Below are 17,002 nucleotides of genomic sequence, written 5' to 3' on the forward strand. Positions count from 1 at the left end.
CAAGTTGTGCCATAAACTTCTGTTTTCACTTCCATACATGGCTACACCCAATACAAATACTTTCAGAAACGACTTCCTGACACTTAAATCTATACTCGATGTTAACAAATTTTTCTTCTTCAGAAACGCTTTCCCTGCTATTGCCAGTCTACATTTTATATCCTCCCTACTTTGACCATCATCAGTTGTTTTGCTCCCCACATAGCAAAACTCCTTTACTACTTTAAGTGTCTCATTTCCTAATCTAATTCCCTCAGCATCACCCGACTTAATTCGACTACATTCCATTATCCTCATTTTGCTTTTGTTGATGTTCATCGTATGTCCACGTTTCAAGACACTGTCCATTCCGTTCAACTGCTCTTCCAAGTCCTTTGCTGTCTCTGACAAAATTACAATGTCATCAGCGAACCTCAAAGTTTTTATTTCTTCTCCATGGATTTTAATACATACTCTGAATTTTTCTTTTGTTTCCTTTACTGCTTGCTCAATATACAGATTGAACAACATCGGGGAGAGGCTACAAACCTGTCTCACTCCCTTCCCAACCACTGCTTCCCTTTTCATGCCCCTCGACTTCTATAACTGCCATCTGGTATCAGCACAAACTGTGAATAGCCTTTCGTTCCCTGTATTTCACCCCTGACACCTTTAGAATTTGAAAGAGAGTATTCCAGTCAACATTGTCAAAAGCTTTCTCTACATCTACAAATGCTAGAAACGTAGGTTTCCCTTTCCTTAATCTTTCTTCTAACATAAGTCGTAAGGTCAGTATTGCCTCACGTGTTCCAACATTTCTACGGAATCCAAACTGATCTTCCCTGAGGTTGGCTTCCACCAGTTTTTCCATTCGTCTGTACATAATGCGCATTAGTATTTTGCAGCTGTGACTTATTAAACTGATAGTTTGGTAATTTTCACATCTGTCAATACCTGCTTTCTTTGGAATTGGAATAATTATATTCTTCTTGAAGTCTGAGAGTATTTCGGCTGTCTCGTACATCTTGCTCACCAGACGGTAGAGTTTTGTCAGGACTGGCTCTCACAAGGCCGTCAGTAGGTCTAATGGAATGTTGTCTACTCCCGGGGCCTTGTTTCGACTCAGGCGTTTCAGTGCTCTGTCAAACTCTTCATGCAGTATCGTATCCCCCATTTCATCTTCATCTACATCCTCTTCCATTTCCTTAATATTGTCCTCAAGTACATCGCACTTGTATAGACCCTCTATATACTCCTTCCACCTTTCTGCTTTCCTCCTCTTTGCTTAGAATTGGGTTGCCATCAGAGCTCTTGATATTCATACAAGTGGTTCTCTTTTCTCCAAAGGTCTCTTTAATTTTCGTGTAGGCTGTATCTACCCTACCCCTAGTGAGATAAGCCTCTCCATCCTTACATTTGTCCTCCAGCCATGCCTGCTTAGCCATTTTGCACTTCCTGTCAATCTCATATTTTAGTTGTTTGTATTCCTCTTTGCCTGCTTCATTTACTGTATTTTTATATTTTCTCCTTTCATCAATTAAATTCAATATTTCTTCTGTTACCCAAGGATTTCTAATAGCCCTCATTTTTTTACCTACTTGATCCTCTGCTGCCTTCACTACTTCATCCCTCAGAGCTACCCATTCGTCTTCTACTGTATTTCTTTCCTCCATTCCTGTCAATTTTTCCCTTGTGGTCTCCCTGAAACTCTGTACAACCTCTGGTTTAGTCAGTTTATCCAGGTCCTATCTCCTTAAATTCCCACCTTTTTGCCATTTCCTCAGTTTTAATCTACAGTTCATAACCTATATGCTGTGGTCAGAGTCCACATCTGCCCCAGGAAATGTCCTACAATTTAAAACCTGGTTCCTAAATCTCTGTCTTACTATTGTATAATCTATCTGATACCTTTTAGAATCTCCAGGATTCTTCCATGTATACAACCTTCTTTTATGATTCTTGAACCAAGTGTTAGCTATGATTAAGTTATGCTCTGTGCAAAATTCTACCAGAAGGCTTCCTCTTTCATTTCTTAGCCCCAATCCATATTCACCTACTATGTTTCCTTCTCTCCCTTTTCCTACTGTCGAATTCCAGTCACCCATGACTATTAAATTTTCGTCTCCCTTCACCATATAGAAATGTAAAATTTTACTTGTACAAGAATTAATTAGCTGCATCTATGTCTTTCACTCAATAAAACTTATCACTCTGTTCACCTGAAAATGACAGCACGATTGTCAAAGAAGTCAGTAAAACATTATATGCAAATTAACAAAATATATTGTTGCAATGGTAAAACATGTAATTTATAGTCTTAATAGAAACAGTTTCCTTCCTGTCTTTGTATGAAATTATTCACTGTTATTCTATGTAAATTTCTATGTAATTTGGGAATATGTATGTAAAAACTTTAATTGTATATATGCAAAATTCAATATGTAACAATGACAATAATTGTTTAAAACCATATAAATAGAGGCAATTTGTACACTGCCATATTTCAGTCTTAGACCAAATTTTGTATCAACAGTATGTAGTCAGACTTAGTGAGTTTGACAATGTACGTTTGCCAATGAACATCTAGTGTGCGAAATGAAATCTGTTGTAAACAAATAGCACTGAAACTTATTTCAACTATTACATGATTTCCATGTGACAATGCAGTAACCTCAAAATGAAACTACAGCAGCATCAAGAAACATTACCTCAGATTACACGGGTTATGTATAAAAATGGTGGAGAATATTTTTTATTCTGTAATGTGTGGTAAAACATGGTATACTAAACATTGTTTTTCTTGTGTTAAACAATACACATTCCAAACTTCACAAAAACAGTTTCTCCATGTTTTATTAGTCAGACGGAGAGTTATAAATGTAATGGATTGCTGGGACAGAGAACCACTGGAATCACAGCAGGCTTAACATTATTTCATACTCATTGGGATAAATACGTATCACTCATGAAGGAAAACGTTTGTGTATACAGGTGCTTTCACAAAATCTGCTGTGTTTACACCAGAGTAAGTGATGTGTTCAAAGCACAAACAGTGCACATTGGCAATACTGCAGAATGCTCCACTTCAGCTACCCAGCACAAAAAACAGAAAAGTTTACAAGCAATACACTAGAGGTCACAGCACTTGTACCACCAGAATATGCTGCACCATCATTGACTAGAGAAGAAAAACACACTCCCTCACATGTTAAGCCACATCCACACTGCCAGTGGAAACATGTTTCAGTTGAAAACGTTGTTTAATGCAGTGTTTTGCATCTGTTCCCAACTTTTTTTCTTGTCTCTGTTTCTGTCCACACTAGTAGCAAGTATTTCTCAGTGTATTTGCATCATCTGCAAGGCTATTTGTTGTATTGCTTTTGTATTGTCTGCCACATCATGTCCAGAGGTGAGGAAGCAGTAATGTGTGCTGCTGCATTATTAATACTTGAAGATTAACAAAAACAAAATGAAAGGCATCATTATTATTCTTTGTTTATGTATTTGGTTATCATTACTTTTGACCTGAAGACCATACAGCCTTTTCTAAGTGTTTCAGAGTTTCACAGAAGAAGGTTGCAGTGATCAAAAAATTCCATACTTAGTTTAAAACTATGATATTATTTTGATGAGGGAGAGTTTGTATAGTGCTTGGTAATGGTTGATAACATCAGATTAGTTACTGTATGAAACTGATTTGCTACTTTGCACAGAGTCATCGTTGTCTTTGAGTGAAAACATACTATAGATGGACTGGTGGGAAAAACTTGCCACATATGGGAACTGAATAAGGAAGACAGCTCTAGGTTCCATAATTTCACTTTGGTATCAACTAATGATTTTGAATTTCTGGCAATCAATATTTTTCTAAACAAAAACAAAAATTTCAGGAAAGGAATTACTACCAGACCCGCTGTTAGTCCTAGTATTTTGGCAACGTGAGATTAATCCCAGAGCCTCAAGTATTCAGTTTGCATTTCGAAGCAAGCTATGATAAATGTCCTTATTTTCTTTTCTATGCAGTCTTTGTCAGTATTCTACAAGAAGTAGCAGCAGTGTTGTGCAGAGGGTCTTGTGTTTCATTGCTATTCTTGAACTGCTTGCTTCATACATTCCACAAGCAACCCTCAGCCTTGTACACTGATAACAACTCAACTGTCTGCTGCCTCTTTCACTACAGTTTTTTTCAGAAAATCTTAATACAGCAAGCAAAAACAAAAAATCCAACAACTCTACACAACAGATGATGCAATGCGACGTACAAACATACACTAGTGCTGTACGGTGGTGACATCGTAGCTGGCCTGAATCATTGTTTCCTTTGGTCTGTACCAATATGGATTCCAAACAGTGTCCCTATCAAATATCTGGAAACAAGTTTTGAAAGTATGTTTCAAGCTCAGTGAGTATGTGCCTTTAGAATCTGATGCCTTTCACCGTAATCCATAGTTTTCAGTTTAATTCGTCATGTTCATCAATTTTTGTTTTTTTCTGGGTGAGAACAAAGGAAAGAGTTCTCAAAAACACATGTTTAAATCTGTGGTTGTAGTATGTTGGAAAATATCTTGATTACCTTGTACCCAGACATGAATTTCAATTTTTTAATGAGTTTTTATTTGCTGTTACTCAACTGTGGTTTTTTCAGAGCTAATGAAATTCATTACCTCAGATTATTGTATAAATACTGTACTGTACATTTAATTTCCTTCGTTTATACAGATCGTAATGTACTGATGAGGATTACAATTTTTAATCACATATGCCAATTACATACGTTTTTGCTCATATTTTGGGAGTTTTAAAGTTTTCCTCGATCTGCATTTTCTTCAGTTTTACGTTTTTTTTTAAGTATTAGCCACATGAATATGTAAAATAGGGGTATCACTGTAAAAACCACTGGGAGATAGGACAATTAGCAAACAATATAGCAACTAAGATTAGAGCAGGTATATTATTACTGAGAAAATTGAAAATATAAGATCACAAGAAGATGTGTGTTATTCTATAAGAATAAAGAATGAACAAGTGGGTGCTGTGCATACCACAATCTGCAGTACATCTATTAGAATGGTACATACAACTGTGATGTGCACATTTCAGAACAAAGAAGTGTACATTGCACATAAAAAAATATTATTACTTTATGAATACATACAGACAAAAAAAATTACTTAGAAACTATATTGTATGTCAGATGGTAGAATCATCAACAAGTGGAACACATTCATTGTTATGCCCAATAATACCTAATTCCCCTGGGAGTTAGTAGCTGTGGACCACTAGCTAGAGGGTGGAGAGGGATGACAGGCTTTCTTGTGGGTGAATAATGGTCTAAGCTAGTAACATTATATCTGATGATGAAAGTTACAACCTGTGTGGTGATTCTAAATGAAGGGCCCACTATTTTGAAAATGTATGGAAGCCCAGTAAACTTCTGTTTGATAATGGAACACAATTGACTGCCAGAAAATTCAGAGAACTGCTAGCATGTGAAAACGATACTCATATTTTAATATCCTATTACCATATACAAGCTGATCCCACAGAAAGAATTAAGAGTGAACTAGGTAGATAATGCAGAATGTTCTCGTATAATAGATATCCAATGTGGGTTGAGATGAACATGGATCTTGAAGCAGTTTTAAACGAGTACCACATTCAGTTACAAAAATGTCACCTATCAAAGTAACAGGCAGTAAATTAGAAGGAGAACCATTACTGACATGGATTGATTGACCAAAGGAGAACATATTAAAACAGGAAGTAGAAACTACTATTAAGGAAATGTTAACCAAAGAAGGAGATAAAAGAAAAAGGAGGTGGAGAATAGGAACACCAGTACAATTCAACAAACAGGCATTTTTGTGGCTGTAAGAGATAAGAACAAAGCATATATGATATTTTTGGAGACTACGGGACAGGCACTAATATACACTTATGCATAGTGGGTAAATACTGCACCCAATTTCTACCAGCTTTGCATTTTGTTGGTACAAGAACGCTGTGTATCTGCCTTGGCTGAGAGACGGCAATAATATTGATATTGCATGATGTATGTGGGTGTTGACTTTAGAGTTAATCTTAACACACTATTTTAGGGTGATCAGAGAACTAATCCATTTTGTTACCCTTAAAAGTGTTTATATCCTATGGAAGTGTTTTATGGTTTGTGTATAAGAGATGTGTGGAGTGACAGCCCTGGGAGGAAAAATGTTCAGATTCTGGGGACCAATGTGTCCTTTAGTGCTTCCATAAGGAACTTCTTGTCAGTAATAAGATGCAAAGAACCGTAACTCCTTGCCAAGTCTCTCTCCTACATTAAGCCATGTTCTAAGGCATCATCGTTCTTCCCTAAAATGATGTCCAGAATTCATATGGCCTTTCTGAATTAAAAATTTGTATACTCTTGTACGATAAGATTTCTAGGGGTTTGTATTTGTCTACAGGGTGCATATAGTGAGTCTAGTTTATGTAAGTTTTATAGTGTCACATGTCCCCAGATAATTCCTATTCTGTTTAATGAATATCAGATGTTCTGACATATTACTATTCTTTATGTCTAAGAGGAAAAGGACACAAGTACCAGACAGTTTACTCATGCTCATTAACCAAGGTGACATATCTAAGGATTATTAGTGCATAACATCCTCACAAACTCTTGAAGTTTCTTGCAGACAAATTACCAGTCTACGATAATAAGTCTCTATCAGATTCTTGCAAGTCTCTGGATATCTAAATCAGTAACTACTCCTTCTACTACCCTCCTTAGTGGCTAACTGTAATAGCTGACCTGGTCATATTGATGAAGATATCATTATCATTTTATGCAATAAACTTGATTAACTCAATCAGCAAAAGTTACATGGACTCACTTATGACAAACATAAAGTTACACATTAGTTATAATTATGTAAAAAAGGAGAACATTTTTTGGTAAGATCACAATGAAAGAGGATTCTATGATTTACTTCTTTTTAAGTAGGTTGTGGATCTAGGAATTAAGATGTTACATGTATAAAAAAGAAACCTATAATGAATACAATAGTTTATGTAGTTTTACAAACACAGAAATTAGTTATGTTCACTTATTCATAAGGACGGCAGATGAAAGGGTGCAGAAATTTTGAGTTTCAAAATCCTGAAATATGCACAAATGTATCACACTAAAATTACTGCTCCCTTGATGACATATATGACTGAGTAAATGTGTAGAGTTAAAGCATTATTTCTGGTACTTATTCATGTCATATGACATTATTCTGCAAACACATATTGCAAGTAATTGTCTCTGTTTGGTATTGTGCACATTCTGTTTGAGGTATTCATTGGAAGGTGACACAGGAGCACAGCACCTGATGATGTGACATCAGAGCAAGTGCAGAGAGACCTCATCACCAACCGCAGCTGCATACACCAGACAGAAGATTGCTTGAAGCTTAATGGACAATACTGAAGTAAAGATTATCAAGCTTGGATGTACAGTTTTAAGCAGTCTCTTGTCTGAAGACTCTAGATGGACCTGTTTTATGGTAACATCGCAAGAGATATTGTATGTTCTGTAACTGACACTAAAAATAATGTAATTTGTTAACAAGAACTCCAGTCTACCGATTTAAGTAGAATGGCCTTTCATGGGCAAGTGCTTTACCAACTGAGCTACCCAAGCATGACTCACGCCCCGTCCTCACAGCTTTACTTCTGCACGTACCTCGTCTGCTACCTTCCAAAGGATGCATCCAAAGGTCCCGAGTTCGAGTCCCAGTCCAGCACACAGTTTTAATCTCCCAGGAAGCTTCATATCAGCGCACACACTGCTGCAGAGTGAAAATCTCATTCTGGAAACTTCCCCCAGGCTGTGGCTAAGCCATGTCTCCGCAATATCCTTTGTTTCAGGAGTACTAGTTCTGCAAGGTTGCAGGAGAGCTTCTATAAAGTTTGGAAGGTAGGAGACAATGTACTGGCAGAAGTAAAGCTGTGAGGACGGGGCGTGAGTCATGCTTGGGTAACTCAGTTGGTAGAGCACTTGCCCGTGAAAGGCAAAGGTCCTGAGTTTGAGTCCCGGTCCAGCACACAGTTTTAATCTGCCAGGAAGTTTCATATCAGTGCACACTCTGCTGCAGAGTGAAAATCTCATTCTGGAAAGATGTTGTTGAATGACAGGTGATGTATGAGGGGCAGCAACTTGAAATTAGCGGAGGTTGAGGCCATGCTTTAAGAATCAATTTGGCATGAGAAATATGTTATATTTTTGAAATTTTTATTGACATTACATATCATCTGCTATGACATATGCAATATCATTTTCTCTGGTACACTTTAATATGACCAAAGTCTTTCAACTGCCAAGCATGGGAAATAATTGATTATTTAATATGGAGTAACTGTTTCCCAATGAAAATGGTTTCATCCACAGCCTTAAAATATTTTGACTGACAACTATAGGTGTCACCACGGGGGGAGGAGACGAGGGACATGCTGCCCAATTCCCACATGTTTTGAAGCAATTTCAATTTTTTGAGTCTTAGTTGACAACAAATGACATCACTGAATGAATATATCCAAGCTTAATTAATTACACACTGAAAGCTCTTGTGCAGTAAGAATTAATGGTTAGCATGATTTACTATTGTGCCAGTAAATCAAATCCTCTTATATTATTCACTGAAACAACAATATTCTAAGTCTTAATGGATTGTTTTGGTATAGCTACGAGTGATGAAGGAGCAGTGTAGATAAGCACAAATCATAAGTTCATAGGTTGGGTGCCTAAGAGGGAGACAGCTAACAATCGAATGCCACATGACATCACTTAAAGTCTGGTTTTGGTATAATGATGCCAGTGGCTTTGCCACAGTGGTAATACCACTTCCCATCAGATGACCTAAGTGCTGCTGGGACTGGCTAACAATCGGATGGATGCCCATCCAGATGTGCCAAGTGCTGTTGGCAAGCCGGGTGCTTTCAGCCCTTGTGAGGCCACTTGAGCTGTGGCTCGAGTCACAAAACTTGACGATGACTGGGAGAGTGGTGTTCTGACCACAGGCCCCTCCATGTGCACATCCAGTGACACCTATTATGGTGTTCAGTTACATTTTTTTAGGGATCTCTGTTTAGACCCTCTTATGATCTACACCCTATCTATAGAGGACCCCTCCTCTCCACCACCACCAATAATTTATGCTGGTAATGCCCATGCTGCCATCTGTGAGTTGTCATATTTGATGATATGTCCACTGGTACCAACCATAAGTTAATTCACTTGAAATAAATTAGCACTTTGTACAATGTTTCATAAGTATTTTGATTCTGTCAGAAAAAGGTATTTGGTTGGACCTGTAACCAATTTTGCATGTAAACAGGGAATTCACTGTGGAGGCATACAGTGCACTAAGCAATTATTATGGTGAACTTTTATACTTTTCTAAACAGCTATCTTTTACTTAAAGCAAATCATTGATGAGACCTATGTATCATCTACACTATTAGCTCTGCATCCAGCAGTTTTTATAATCCTAATATGCAATTTTCAAAATCACAAAATATCAGCATGCTATTCTATAAATACTACTTTCCACCCAAAAATCCAGTGTCTGCTGCCAGCATCCATATCTCTGTGTTAAAAAGCCTGTGTACAGCAGTCACTTCACAAATGTCTTTGTGTCTCTCATTTATTAGTCACTGATCTTTGTGAGTATCTTCCATTCATGTTGTTTTTTATGTTGACAACACTGACATCTCCTTATTTCTATAAGTGATCAGAAAGTTTATTATGTCTGAGTACTGAAACTGCAAAACAAAATTGTCTGATACATGTATACTGCACAGCAAACTGAGTCTCGTTGCTCATTAATTCAGAAACTACTAATCCTAACTGTTTCCTCCATGTACATTTATGAAATTATAATCTTCCTACAGAGCAGAGAAAACTTATTTGAGGATAATCAATTTAACTATACATATAACACAAGAGATAAAAATAATTTTATGTTACCCATACACCAGTTGAAATTATATACACTGAGTCCACAGTAATGGAGATGACAATATACAAGAAGTTAATGGGCAAAAACATATTAAATATGAAGCCAGAAATTTTAAAAATGAGACTACAGCAGGTTCTGTGGGAGAAATGCTACTATTCAATGGAAGCATTTATAGAGGATGAAATGATAATTTGAGGAAGAAGTAATTAAGTGTTAGATTTTATTATATGTATGTATAACAAAATTGTATTATTATTATGATTCTGTTAGTTAACATCAGCTGTTCTTTGTTAATGGTGAAATTTTACTGCAGTTTGACATGTCTCCTGTAGCTGAATCAAATGATTTAGATTATGTATGTTATGATACAAATAAACCACAATTCACATTTCAAAGACTGTAGGTTCGAAAACCAGACTTGTGATATTCAACTATTAGAATTCATATGCAATAGTGCACTGCATCTTGTCACTATCAGACTGATTCATATGTTACAGAAAGTGACTGCCAGTGATTATCACTCTCTGTGAGATCTGAGACTGGTCATCATGATGCTATAAGTGATAATGAATGCAGAAACAAGACAAATTACCACATCCTGTGTTGAGTACACTAATCAAAAAAGTAGTATTGTAATCAAAATATATCAATATGATGTACTTCGTCAGATAACACTAAGAAAACTTAATACATTGTGCAATAAATTACACCCTGTATGCAACAGAAGTAGTCTGAGTTACCATCTGGTCCTTTTCGCTGCCGTTTCTTGTTGATTTGATGAACACATTCATGTTGTATGCCACTGTCATTTTCAGAATGACCAAATGTTTTGAACTGCATGGTGTAGTCTAGTATCATTGCATTCATCGTTTTAGGTGAATCTGATGATACTGCAAATGTGGCATATGGACTCATCTCATAGTGCTCTGAAAGACACATCCTATGTTAATCATAAACATTTTAAACATGATAATAACAATGAAGATTCAAGACAGTATACACACACAGAAAAATAGAACATAATCTCATTGTCAGTAGTGAAGTGGCAAGTAATAAATACACAATGCTGTTTTTATCTGTTTTCATTTGTTTGTGAAAATTCAGTATCATCTTACATAAAGTATGTCATTAAATTCACCACAACTGATAAACGAATAGAATGAAGGCTTTCATGGCAGGTGTTGTCATCACTTAACACTTCTGGGCTGAGATGCTGTGGTCCATACACTGATCATTATCTGCAGAAAGATTCTAACCACCACCCAAGCCATAAAAGAGGGATGATTTAAACATTAATAGACAGCGCACACAAAATATGTGAACCAGCTCACTTAGATGATGAGATTGAACACCTTAGAGTGACCTTCAAGAAGAATGGGTATTCCAACAGGGAGATAAATTGTGCACTACACCCTTGACTGACAACCAGGATGGACGAGGATCGGCACAAACCCAAGGGGAAAGTGTTCTTACCATTTATCAGTAAGGTCACTGACCACATTGGACAAATTTAAAGCAAGTACGATGTGGAAACTGTTTTCAGACCCACTACGAAAATAAAAGAATGTTTAAGATCCACTAAAGATAAATGACATCCTCTAGCTGCACCAGGTGTCTATAAAATTCCTTGTAGTTGTGGAGAGGTCTATACAGGCACAACAAAAAGAAGTGTCAACACCTGCCTGGGTGAACATAAAAGGAACTTCCGCCTTGGACATATTGATAAATCAGCTGTAGCGGAACGTGTTTCAGGAAGGTGATCATGAAATAAAGTTTAGTGAGACGACCATTACAGCAAAGATGTCACGTTGTTATGGGCAAATGTACAGAGAGGCCATTGAGACTGCTGAACACTGCAATAATTTTAATAGAAAAGAAGAAGGCATTAAGCTGGATAAGATATGGATGTCAACATTGCAGCAACAGCATGACAATCGATTAATTTCAGTTAATAGAAAAGATGAAGACATTAAGCTGGATAAGATATGGATGTCAACATTGCAGCAACAGCATGACAATCGATTAATTTCAGTTGAGAAAGTTGGCTATATCAGAGATAATATCACAACCGACATCACATAATTGACAGCGGCGCCCTCTGGATGGCTTCTATATATGGCACTCACTCACGCTCTTGTTGCAGTTTGCTGATTGTCCTTGGAGGATGACTTCCACAGTCAAAGGCAAAACGTCAGGGGAGAGACTTATGTATGGACCACGGCATCTCAGCCCGGAAATGTTAAGTGATGGTAAATGAATGTCATTTCTGTTAGATCTCAAACATGAATAACTATTGAAATGCAGAAGACCTGATCCATCACCATATTCATTATACTCTTTTGGAAAGACTAATGGTATTCATCTGTACACAGGAACTTGTTTTTTCTTGATATTATAAATTGGAAATTTTTAATAATTTGAAATTCTCTTTATTTGCCTTAAATTTTCTAAGTTCAGCTTGACACACAAGTCGCCAAAGTGGCATCAACTAAAAAGACTTACACCAGACAAATGATCTAATTGACAGGAGGACTAGCCACATGCTCATTCACATTTCTAATTTCAGTTATGTTTTGTGGTTATCATAAAATAACTGGTCACAGAAGATGTGAAATTTCTACATTATTAATATACATGATGTGAGAGAATTAAAGCTGAGGTCTTAGTAAAATCATTGCTAAGGAAATTGATTTACTTTTGTTCTGTGGCTGCACTTAGCCCCATTTTAACAATAATTTCATAAAACATCTTCAACTGAAAAATTAAGCTTCACTTCCAATACTTGTCATACCATAAGAAGTGAATAACAAACCATTTTAATGTTTTTAAACATTTTGATCCCTCCCACAAAAAGAGCTATTTCAAAATGAGCATATGCAGTGGAAGAGAGCTGCTCATTCATGGAATCAACTAGTGGCATGACCTATGTAAAATATAAGGACATGTATGTGTGTATTAAGAAAAAATTGAAACTATACATACTTATTACTAAGTAAGTATCACACTATAATGGATGTACATGACTTACAGAGAATTTACATTATTGTGATAAACTACATAACTTCTACCAGATAAATGTATCTACATCTACATCTACATGACTACTCTGCAATTCACATTTAAGTGCTTGGCAGAGGGTTCATCGAACCACAATCATACTATCTCTCTACTATTCCACTCCCGAACAGCGAGCGGGAAAAACGAACACCTAAACCTTTCTGTTCGAGCTCTGATTTCTCTTATTTTATTTTGATGATCATTCCGACCTATGTAGGTTGGGCTCAAAAAATATTTTCGCATTCGGAAGAGAAAGTTGGTGACTGAAATTTCGTAAAAAGGTCTCGCCTCGACAAAAAACGTCTGTGCTTTAATGACTTCGATCCCAACTCGTGTATCATATCTGCCACACTCTCTCCCCTATAACATGATAATACAAAACGAGCTGCCCTTTTTTGCACCCTTTCGATGTCCCCCGTCAATCCCACCTGGTAAGGATCCCACACTGCGCAGCAATATTCTAACAGAGGATGAACGAGTGTAGTGTACGCTGTCTCTTTAGTGGACTTGTTGCATCTTCTATGTGTCCTGCCAATGAAACGCAACCTTTGGCTCGCCTTCCCGACAATATTATCTATGTGGACCTTCCAACTGAAGTTGTTCGTAATTTTAACACCCAGGTACTTAGTTGAATTGACAGCCTTGAGAATTGTACTATTTATCAAGTAATCGAATTCCAACGGATTTCTTTTGGAACTCATGTGGATCATCTCACACTTTTCGTTATTTAGCGTCAACTGCCACCTGACACACCACACAGCAATCTTTTCTAAATCGCTTTGCAACTGATACTGGTCTTCGGATGACCTTACTAGACGGTAAATTACAGCATCATCTGCAAACAGTCTAAGAGAACTGCTCAGATTGTCAACCAGGTCATTTATACAGATCAGGAACAGTAGAGGTCCCAGGACGCTTCCCTGGGGAACACCTGATATCACTTCAGTTTTACTCGATGATTTGCCGTCTATTACTACGAACTGCGACCTTCCTGACAGGAAATCACGAATCCAGTCGCACAACTGAGACGATACCCCATAGCTCCGCAGCTTGATTAGAAGTCGCTTGTGAGGAACGGTGTCAAAAGCTTTCCGGAAATCTAGAAATATGGAATCAACTTGAGATCCCCTGTCGATAGTGGCCATTACTTCGTGTGAATAAAGAGCTAGCTGCGTTGCACAAGAGCGATGTTTTCTAAAGCCATGCTGATTACGTGTCAATAGATCGTTCCCTTCGAGGTGATTCATAATGTTTGAATACAGTATATGCTCCAAAACCCTACTGCAAACCGACGTCAATGATATAGGTCTGTAGTTAAATGGATTACTCCTACTACCCTTCTTGAACACTGGTGCGACCTGCGCAATTTTCCAGTCTGTAGGTACAGATCTATCGGTGAGCGAGCGGTTGTATATGAGTGCTAAGTAGGGAGCTACAGTATCAGCGTAATCTGAAAGGAACCTAATCGGTATACAATCTGGACCTGAAGACTTGCCTGTATCAAGCGATTTGAGTTGCTTCGCAACCCCTAAGGTATCTACTTCTAAGAAACTCATGCTAGCAGATGTTCGTGTTTCAAATTCTGGAATATTCCATTCGTCTTCCCTGGTGAAGGAATTGCGGAAAACTGCGTTCAATAACTCCGCTTTAGCGGCACAGTCGTCGATAACAGTACCATCGGCACTGCGCAGCGAAGGTATTGACTGCGTCTTGCCGCTTGTGTACTTTACATACGACCAGAATTTCTTCGGATTTTCTACCAAATTTCGAGACAATGTTTCGTTGTGGAACCTATTAAAGGGATCTCGCTTCGAAGTACCTGCCAAATTTCACACATCTGTAAATTTTAGCCCATCTTCGGGATTTCGCGTTCTTCTGAACTTCGCATGCTTTTTCCATTGCCTCTGCAACAGCGTTCGGACCTTTTTTGTGTACCACGGGGGATCCGTTCCATCTCTTACCAATTTATGAGGTATGAATATCTCAATTGCTGTTGCTACTATATCTTTGAATTTGAGCCACATCTCGTCTACATTCGCATAGTCAGTTCGGAAGGAATGGAAATTGTCTTTTAGGAAGGCTTCTAATGGCACTTTATCCGCTTTTTTAAATAAAATTATTTTGCGTTTGTTTCTGATGGATTTGGAAGAAATGGTATTGAGCCTAGCTACAATGACCTTGTGATCACTAATCCCTGTATCAGTCATGATGCTCTCTATCAGCTCTGGATTGTTTGTGACAGAGAGGTCAAGTGTGTTTTCGCAACCATTTACAATTCGCGTTGGTTCGTGGACTAACTGCTCGAAATAATTTTCGGAGAAAGCTTTTAGGACAATCTCGGAAGACGTTTTCTGCCTACCACCGGTTTTGAACAAGTATTTTTGCCGACATACCGAGGGTAGGTTGAAGTCCCCACCAACTATAACCGTATGAGTGGGGTATTTATTTGTTACGAGACTCAAACTTTCTCTGAACTGTTCCGCAACTGTATCATCAGAGTCTGGGGGGCGGTAGAAGGAGCCAATTATTAACTTAAATTGGCTGTTAAGTATAACCTCCACCCATACCAATTCGCACGGAGTATCTACTTCGACTTCACTACAAGATAAACCACTACTGACAGACACAAACACTCCACCACCAATTCTGCCTAATCTATCTTTCCTGAACACCGTCTGAGACTTCGTAAAAATTTCTGCAGAACTTATTTCAGGCTTTAGCCAGCTTTCTGTACCTATAACGATATCAGCTTCTGTGCTTTCTATTAGCGCTTGAAGCTCAGGGACTTTTCCAGCACAACTACAACAATTTACAACTATAATTCAGACTGTTCCTTGATCCAAGCACGTCCTGTAATTGCCAAGCACCCTTTGACATTGCAGCCCATCCCGCACTTTCCCGAGGCCTTCTAACCTAAAAAACCGCCCAGTCCACGCCACACAGCCTCCGCTACCCGTGTAGCCACCAGCTGAGTGTAGTGAACTCCTGACCTATTCAGCGGAACCCGAAACCCCACCACCCTATGGCGCAAGTCAAGGAATCTGCAGCCAATACAGTCGCAAAACCGTCTGAGCCTCTGATTCAGACCCTCCACCCGGCTCTGCACCAAAGGTCTGCAGTTGGTTCTGTCAACGATGCTGCAGATGGTGAGCTCTGCCTTCATCTCGTAAGCAAGACCGGCAGCCTTCACCAAATCAGATAGCCGCTGGAATCCAGAGAGAATTTCCTCAGATCCAAAGCGACACACTTCATTAGTGCCGACATGTGCCACCACCTGCAGCTGGCTGCACCCTGTGCTCTTCATGGCATCCGGAAGGACCCTTTCCACATCAGGAATGACTCCTCCCAGAATGCACACGGAGTGCACACTGGATTTCTTCCCCTCCTTAGCCACCGTATCCCTAAGGGGCCCCATTAGGCGCCTAACATTGGAGCTCCCAACTACCAGTAAGCCCACCCTCTGCGATTGCCCGGACCTTGAAGGCTGAGAATGATCCTCTGAAACAGGGTAGGCAGCTGCATCTGGCTCAGCCAGAGACAGTGCCTGAAACCGGTTTGTCAGACGCACCGGGGAGGCTTTCTGATCAGCCTCCGGGGACGCCTTTCGCTGCCTGCCACGCCTTGGAACGACCTCCCAATCAACCACAGGCGAGGGCTCAGCCCCACTGCGGGCAGCAACCGGGGCAACCACAGCGGCAGACCAATCTGGGGACAGACGGAACGAGGTTGACATCCCCGTGATACCCAAGTCCGGCTCCCCACAGTGGTGCCCATTGGCAACAGCCTCAAGCTGCGCGACTGAAGTCAGCGCCGATTGCAGCTGTGAGCGAAGGGATGCCAAGTCAGCCCTCATCTGAACACAGCAATCGCAGTCCCTGTCCATTCTAATCGATGTTGAACAACAATTACCAAAACACGAGTCCGTGCCTAGATAACGCAACCGAAACACGCAAAGAATGTATCAACTAACCTGTACAAATGCC

General features: G+C 38.9%; 1 protein-coding gene across 1 annotated transcript in view; it reads right to left on the minus strand.

Annotated features, from left to right (window-relative positions):
- The window catches only part of LOC126297629 (Down syndrome cell adhesion molecule-like protein Dscam2), a 340,086-nt gene that overhangs the window by 72,181 nt on the left and 250,903 nt on the right, over positions 1 to 17,002 (minus strand). The window contains exon 27 of the mRNA XM_049988691.1: positions 10,703 to 10,888. Coding sequence (XP_049844648.1) covers positions 10,703 to 10,888 — 186 coding nt within the window. The remainder of the gene's footprint in view (positions 1 to 10,702; positions 10,889 to 17,002) is intronic.

Source organism: Schistocerca gregaria, chromosome 1, assembly GCF_023897955.1.
Source record: "Schistocerca gregaria isolate iqSchGreg1 chromosome 1, iqSchGreg1.2, whole genome shotgun sequence".
Taxonomy (NCBI): domain Eukaryota; kingdom Metazoa; phylum Arthropoda; class Insecta; order Orthoptera; family Acrididae; genus Schistocerca; species Schistocerca gregaria.